This window comes from Danio rerio, chromosome 3, assembly GCF_052040795.2.
Source record: "Danio rerio strain M-AB ecotype USA chromosome 3, GRCz13ab, whole genome shotgun sequence".
NCBI lineage: Eukaryota > Metazoa > Chordata > Actinopteri > Cypriniformes > Danionidae > Danio > Danio rerio.
Genome location: NC_141023.1, coordinates 6,003,642 through 6,012,500, shown reverse-complemented (window position 1 = coordinate 6,012,500; position 8,859 = coordinate 6,003,642). Strand labels below are relative to the sequence as shown.

Here is an 8,859-nt window from a genome sequence, read left to right as displayed (position 1 = left end):
ATCTCGATACAAAGAATACGATCCGATATATTAGCGATACATTTGTGACATATTGCGATGCAACACGATACGATTCACACCCATATCACGATACGATGCGATATTTCAGCACTAACTTATTAGATCAAGTTTATGAGATGATGTGAAAGAGGATGCTGTGCCATTGAATGAGTTTGATTATTTATTAACAAAGCAAAACCAAGACTTTTTTTTACAAACTGGCTCTTCTCTCAGAGCCAGAGTGTCAGTTTACAGTAGAGGGCCATTTTAGATAATATAGCACATATTATTTAAGTATTTTCAAGATAAACAGAATGTATAAGTGCAATATATATTATAAATGTATATATTTGCACTCTTTCAACATAAATAAATTTAGCATTGCACAACAAGAATTGTGATTTAACTTTTCAACTATGAAAACAAGTTTTACAAAGATATATTTTGCCACTGATTATTCAAAACTTAAGGTTGTGAACTAGCAGTGTTATGCTGCTTTGAAACATCACTGTCACTGTAAACAACAGGCTAATAAAAATATAACAAACCAGCAATCTTCTTGCTGTGAGGTGGTCAAACTACCCACTGTGCCACCGTGACACCCAATTATTTTTATCATTATCATTATTAATATTATTATTATTATTAAATACAAATTAACAGGAGGAGGTGTTTAAAACCTTCGTTCTCCGTGACACTAGGCTGAATATCTTTGCAGATGAACAATGCAATAGCATTCGTTATTGGCGTAGAGCGAGCAGAACTGTTGCGCATGGAAAAAAAACTTGCAATGCTTTTCTCACCACTTTTGGAGCTGGTAGCTACAGTTGAAGCAGTGCGAAAGCCGGGGATGCAGAAACACTGGAAGATGCTTCCACAACAACACCGTGGCGCCGCTTCAAGTGAGATATCAGATTAGTCGTACTGCCCGCGTATTTTACAGATGCGCGGCACATTTTGCAAATTGCATCTGTCCTGTCATGTCGTCCATCCTTAAATCCATAATGTTGCTTGCCATACTTTAGATTTAAAACTCAGTGGGGAATAAAATGTTTGTTTTGCTTCTCGCGCTTTCTGAGGGCGCTCCACTAGCTTCATCCGCACACCTGATACACTGAGTTGTAGTGAAAGTGTGCACATCCGCAAATCCGTTGCTAAGGCTTACTTAATGTAGGTCGATTAAATTATGCGCCAAAAACAGGTTGACAACTCTTGTTAATAAATAAAAAATACATTCTATATTAAAAATATAAGCTGTATCTCCGAAAAATCGATGCATCTCGCAAAAACCGATGCATCTCGATTTGCTTCCAAAATTTCATTCATCCTCTGCTGCTCAACCGATGCACTCGCATCGTGCACGCGCATAACCGCGTATCGATACATATCGGTTAATCTTCCCATCCCTAATATATACAAAATTAGCACTCTTGTGAAATGTTAATTATATTAATTATTAATTATGTTAATTATTTTAAGGATTAAAATGTAATAATTATGTTAATTATTTTAATTATATGTATTTTTTTTAGAATTATTTGAAAATGAATGCTCTGCGAACTGTACTGTACTTGTCAGTGACAATGTGAAAAGCTTTTGATTCAGTGGGGTGTGAAAAGCGATACATCACAATGAATTGCTTGTAATTATTTTACATTTATCTGCAAGGGCGCCCCCTGGTGGTTTGGCTGAACCTTGCATATTGAAATGATTGGGTCTGTGGAAATATTACTGCTACCTTATACACATACAGGGAAATATTTAAATGGGACGATGTCAGGGCTGCACGATATTGGAAAAATCGGACATTGCAATGTTTTGTTTAGCTGCGATAATATATATTGCGACATGAATATCGTTTCACCAGATGATTTGAGCAGCACTATTTGGGAAGAGTTTTATTCATGTAGATAGATTGGGATGACCAGTTATTTTTCTACGCAGTGCGTTTGCATACATTATAATAAATTACAAACATATATAAATACAACAGAGCAAAGATAAAAGTGAAACCAACAGCGCTTTATGGATTTCTGGGGAGCATTCAAGTACAGATATTGAACAATCAAACATAAAATAACATGTTCATCGTTGTATGATATGATAAATAATAATGTTTAACAATGTTTTTTTTTTTAATCTTTAAAATGCACTTATTTGACCCCTTTTACAACATGTAAGATACGCATTTGGTGCCTCCAGAAAAGTTTCAGCTTAAAATACCCATCAGATTATTTATTATAGCCTCCAGAATCTGCCCATTTTTGGTATCTAAGTATACTGTAGTTATTTTTGTAGCCCATGGCTTTAAATGCAAATGAGCTGCTTCTCCCCGCCCATCGTTCCGACGTGTGTTTGCTTGTCCTGCGTTATGTCAGATAAACAGCAGTCAGTGATAGAGACAGACACGGATGAAGCTGAAATACAGCTCATCAGTCAAAAATACCAAGTAAGTTTATTTGATGTATTTGTGGTGGAGTTTATTCAAGCCTTTCTGAAATGATGAGTCACACCATGCGTTTATGGTGATTATAACGTTTAAGAATTACATGGCGATTGTACAGTCTTTATTACAAACATGCTCCGTTTTAAACTTATAAAACGAATAAAAATCACAGCGAGTTGAACAGATATTTAATAGTTTGTTTGTGTTTACGTGTTATTATAAAAACATGGCGCCTGTCAATCAATTGGATGGGCGCGGGAACCACACTACTACATCACGTTGCCGTAGGCTTCAAAATCAATGCAATTTGGGTCCTAATTTAACATCAGGAAATTTAAAAAAAGAGACTTGTTGTGTTTATATCACCCCGATTTGACTGTGGACACACTATATACACACACAGTTGTGTCAGCTTCCAAAAGTTCATTTTCATCATAGATGCTATGCCCTATAATAAATAATCTAATCATACGATTCAATTCATCAATTCCTCTTCATTTCTATAGCGCTTTTACAATGTAGATCGTGTCAAAGCAGCTTCACATAGAAGATTATAGTGAATTGAAACGGTGTCAGTCCAGTTTTCAGTGTTTAAGTTCAGTTTCGCTCAGTTTAGTGCGGTTTAATATTCGCTTCTGAGAGTCCAAACACTGAAGAGCAAATCCATCGATGCGCAGTTCCACAAGTCCCAGACTATGCAAGCCAGTGGCGACAGCGGCGAGGAACTAACTTCACCAATTGACGTAAGTGAATGAAAAAAAAACTCCAGAGAAACCAGGTTCAGTTGGACACGACCATTTCTCTTATGGCCAAACGTCTTGTGCAGAGCTGCAGTCTAGGCACTGGAGGCCGGAGAACGCACAGCAGCTGCTCAGGATACAGCCTGGTCCAGGATGATGAAATCCTCGGGAATAATAAAAACAGACTAACATAACGCAGATGCTGTTCAAATTATAACGTCTTTAGGGAAGTGTTCTCGACTCGGGTTGCCCTAAATAATGCAGACTAACAATCCTTTAGAGAAGTGGTCCCCAACCTTTTTATCACCGGGGACCGGTCAACGGTTGTCAATTTTACAACGGTTAATCATGAACAACTCAGTGCGCATGCGCTAGTTGCACTATCACGGTCTGATTATGTTTCAATCAAGGTTTATTTGCATCAAATACATAACATCTGTGCCAAACATCCCAACTGACGAACATATTAACAATAATACAACCGTATAGTCGAATTAAATGTATGCATTGGCATGTTACAGCCCTAATGGGTATGATTATGTGAAACTCCTTATAGATACATATTGCAATGATTTCGGGTACTTACTTAGCGATGCATGCACACAAATATGCACAATCCTTAAATGCTCTGTTGATTTGGACTCTATAATACCTGTTTTATAACTATAAACAATTAACAACCCCCACTGAGCTATGTTCTATCATTCTTCCCGCTCCGTGGTGAATTTTGGCATAGTCCATTTCACGTGAGATGGCGGGGGTGAGTGGAAGAAACCAAGTTACGGGGAGAATATTTTCTACAGAAACAATTTATGATTTCTTATGTGGCCCGGTACCAATTTGGCCCGGTGGTTGGGGACCACTGCTTTAGAGGATTTTGATTGGATTTGTGTCTTATGTGTATGCTAATGCAAAGTGATGTGTCTTCAACCTAGTTTTAAACTGACAGAGTGTGTCTGCTTCCCCAGCGATGTCACTATTGCGGATGCACACACTGCCATATCAATACTACAGTATAACGATGTACTGTGCAGCTTTAGAGGATGTCAGGATAGGATGGTTAAATACAGAAGAATCTTGAGAAGAATTGAAGGGTTGACAGGTTTAGGAAATGTGTCGCTTCATTACATCTGCTAACGTGTGTGTATGTGTGTGTGTAGGCGGAGGAGCGGTCGATGCTGAGGAACGAGCAGCGTCTGGCGGACCTGAGAGAGTTGAGCTCCTCCATCGCTCCTCTACATCTGCGCAGATCCACCACCGGCAGATCCATCAGCGCCGTCGCTCTGTGTGACTGGACCACCGACAAGGTCACACACAACACCCAGCACATTAAAGGGACAGTTCACCCAGAAATTACATTTCTGTCGTTGTTTACTCTTCCGTTGAACACAAAAGAAGACATTTTGAAGAATGTTGGACACCTGTAACCATTGACTTCTATAGGAGGACAAGCAAATGCTACTGTATGGAAGTCAATGGTTACAGGTTTTCAGCATTCTTCAAAATATCTGCTTTTGTGTTCACCAGGTAAAAGAGGTTCATAAATGCTTTGGAGTCACTTGAGGGAGAGTAAATAGTGAGTAGACTTTCATTTTTGGGTGAATTGTCTCTTTAACTCTATTACCTAAGAGTAGTAACATGTAAGACAGGTCACTCGTATAGTTTTGAATGGGGTACAGTGTAACCATCAATATGGCGAACGAAACCCCGCCTTCTAGTACAGGAGCCAATCAGCGATCGTTATAGAAACTGAGCATTCTCCGGGGGAGGGACTCACTCCAGATTTGTGTTGATGACAGTTTCTGCAGCTTCCTTATGAATCCTTTGTGGTCAACAAACACACTGGAATCTCAGCAAATGCTTGCTACACACACATGAGAAATACTTGATAGATCGTAGATGCACCAGCGAGATGTGCAACAACAATTTGCCCTCTTTTGAGCCGTGATATGCCACCATTTTTATGGAGTCTTTGCATTGGTCACATGATTGAAAACTATAAATTAGAGTGTTCTAGAGTTTTCTGAAGTAAATAATCTTGATTGTGTCAGAGACGAGTCAAAGTCAAATCTGAGGTAGTTCATGACCTCATCAAATTGATGGGTGTGTACATTTGTAATATGTATTTGTTCCCCTGCAGGACTCGGTAAAGCGCGGTGAGAAGGTAACACTGGTCTCCAGCCCCAGAGAGCAGATGTGGGAGGTCAGTTCCAGCAGCGGAGGTACCAAACTGATCCCTGGAGCCTGTTTCATGATCCCTCCGCCTGATTCTGCTGCCATCGACAAGGTGGACAGGTAAGAAAACACTGGAGACCATAAAGAACAACCGTCAGCTGAAAACCAATGCTTCTGAAGAGTGCACATGCACAAACACATGCTCTCCCATTACAAACACACAGATCTTTGAAAATAAATGTAGTCAATGGTTGGCTTCCTTCATAACCACAATATAATTATTCATAATTTACATTTACATAATTTTATAAAGGTTATGCATCATTGAGGGGAAATGTTTGGCAACATTTTATTTATTTAATTTTATTTTGTTAATTTAATTGTATTTATTTATTTATTTATTTATTTATTTAATTAATTATTTTTAATTAAATGTTAATGTATTTTTTATTTATTTTATATATTTGTTTAATTATGATTATTTTTTATTATTTTATTTAATTTTTTATTTACATTTTTATATTCATTTTATTTAATTTTAGATATATTTTTGATTTTCTATTTATTTATTTTAATGTAATTTTTATTTATTTATTTTAACTTTAATTTAATTTAATTTTTTATTTTATTTTTATTGCATTTTATTTATTTTTTATAATTATTTATTTATTTTAAATATTTTTATTAATTTAATTTAATTTTACTTTTTATTTAATTTATTTCTTTATTTTTGCTTTTTTTTTTTTAATCTTATTGTTATTATTGTTTTTTTTTTGTAAAATGTATGATTATTATTTAAAAATAGCTATGATTGTTAATTATATTAATTATAATAATAAATATTGATTACTTTTAGTACAAGTGTTGCCATTAATATAACCAATGCTGCTGATATGGCATTAAAACATACATAAAAATAGTAATGCATTTAATTAATAAATTAATTAACTACACTTTTAATTAATTTAAACTTTTTTGGATACATTTTTAAATGTATAGAAAAATTTTGGACAATAAAAAATTGCAATTGTGTCGCTTTCATAATAATTTATCCTAATAAATGGCTAATAATAAACTATTTAGACTTTGCTGTCCTAATAAAATCATAAAAATCAAGGCATAATCATATTTTATTTTGGTAATTTAAGCATAATCTAGAGGCCTTTACCTTTCATAAAGCCCATTCTGACACCAAATTAATTGTATTTATTTATTTATTTATTTATTTATTTAATTTTTAATTAAATTTTAATGTATTTTTTTTATTTATTTTATATATTTGTTTAATTATGATTTTTTTTTTTAATTTTTAATTTACATTTTTATATTTATTTTATTTAATTTTAGATATATTTTTTATTTTTTATTTATTTATTTATTTTAATGTAATTTTTATTTATTCATTTTAACTTTAATTTAATTTAATTTTTTATTTTATTTTTATTGTATTTTATTTATTTGTTATGATTATTTATTTATTTTAAATAATTTTATTAATTTAATTTTATTTTACATTTTATTTTATTTATTTCTTTATTTTTGCATTTTTTATTTTATTTTATTTTATCTTATTGTTATTATTGTTTTTTTTTTTGTAAAATGTATGATTATTATTTAAAAATAGCTATGATTGTTAATTATATTAATTATAATAATAAATATTGATTACTTTTAGTACAAGTGTTGCCATAATTATAACCAATGCTGCTGATATGGCATTAAAACATACATAAAAATAGTAATGCATTTAATTAATAAATTAATTAACTACACTTTTAATTAATTTAAACTTTTTTTGGATACATTTTTTAAATGTAAAGCAAAATTTTGGACAATAAAAAAATGCAATTGTGTCGCTTTCATAATAATTTATCCTAATGAATGGCTAATAATAAACTATTTAGACTTTGCTGTCCTAATAAAATCATAAAAACCAAGGCCTAATCATATTTTATTTCGGTAATTTAAGCGTAATCTAGAGGCCTTTACCTTTCATAAAAGCCCATTCTGACACCAAATGATCAACTAGAAGTCATGTTCTTGTTTGTTGTTTCTAAAACTTGGATAGGCGACAAGACTTGTGTCAGGTAGTGTACTTTGCTGGAAAAGCTGCACTCGGAAATGCTTTAAATGCTTTTAATGTCTTTCTCCTTTAACATGACCGAATGATCTATGTTATCTATTCAGCCTGAGCAGAGATTTCTCGGATCTGAAGAGGACCAGATCGGCTCTACAGGCTCAGGCCAAAACACCCAACATTGAAGTGGTGCAGTTCGTCAAACAAGGTTTGATATATGTATTTATTTTTTACTGTATGAAGCACAACATTCATTTATATATCCTATAATATTTTTTCTTCTGGAAAAATTCTGATTTATTTTATTTCGGCTAGAATAAATGCAGTTTTTAGTTGTTTTAAACCCATTTTAAGGTCAATATTATTAGCCCCCTAAAGCAATATTTGTTTTGGATAGTCTCCAGAACAAACCACTGTTTTACAATGACTTGCTTAATTACCTTAACTTGCCTAATTAACCTAGTTAAGCCTTTAAATGTCACTTTAAGCTGAATACTAGTATCTTGAAAAATATCTAGTCAAATATTATGTACTTTTCCCAGTGTTGGGTTGCAGCTGGAAGAGCATCCGCTGTTTAAAACATATGATGGATAAGTTGGGGGTTCATTTCGCTGTGGCGACCCCAGATTAATAAAGAGACTAAGCCGAAAAGAAAATAAATGAATGAATATTATTTACGGTCATCGTAGCAAAGATCAAAGAAATCAGTTATTAGAAATTAAAACTCTTTTATTTAAAAATGTGCTAAAACAATCTATTCTAACCTAAATGGATTCAACTGGAGTAAAATGGTGGTGTTTGTGTTGTAGTCGCTGTGGCCACTGTTCCTGACAGTGCAAAGGCCAGTGTCATCGACAGCCGTCTGGACCAGATCTACTCAGACCTGCTGAAGCTGGAGAAAGACATGCAGAACCGCATCAGAACTCCACTGGACCGCTCCGCGCCTGTCGGAGACCTGTCTGCCAGAATCAAAGACCAGGAGGTCAGAAACAAACAATCATCCACCCAAGAGTAGTAATGTGAAACAGACCTTATCATACTATGGTCAAACCTAATACTGTTCAGGCAGCTTCAAGCTTTCCCACAACATTTTCCACACCAGGAGGCGCTATAAGCTAGTCTTTGACAGCAAAGGGTGCTCTAGGCTAGCTAGCTTTTAACAGCAAATGACACTCTAGACTAGCTTTTTTAGTCTTTTTTTTTGTATTGACTAGTTTTTTTTAAAGCAGATGGCGCTCTAGGTTAGTTTCTAACAGCAGATGGCACTTTAGACTATAGTTTTTAACAGCAGATGGAGCTCAATGCTAGTTTTTAACAGTAGTTGGTGCTCTAGGCTAGTTTTTACAGCATATGGCGCTCAAGACTAGTTTTTAACAGTATATGGCGCTTTAGACTACAGTTTTTAACAGCAGATGGTGCTC

The 8,859-nt window shown here is 34.2% G+C and overlaps 1 protein-coding gene across 1 annotated transcript in view; it reads left to right on the top strand.

Annotated features, from left to right (window-relative positions):
• The window catches only part of evplb (envoplakin b), a 44,596-nt gene that overhangs the window by 26,060 nt on the left and 9,677 nt on the right, over window positions 1-8,859 (top strand). Inside the window, exons 11-14 of the mRNA NM_001442665.1 lie at window positions 4,347-4,493; window positions 5,327-5,481; window positions 7,549-7,646; window positions 8,248-8,420. Coding sequence (NP_001429594.1) covers window positions 4,347-4,493; window positions 5,327-5,481; window positions 7,549-7,646; window positions 8,248-8,420 — 573 coding nt within the window. The remainder of the gene's footprint in view (window positions 1-4,346; window positions 4,494-5,326; window positions 5,482-7,548; window positions 7,647-8,247; window positions 8,421-8,859) is intronic.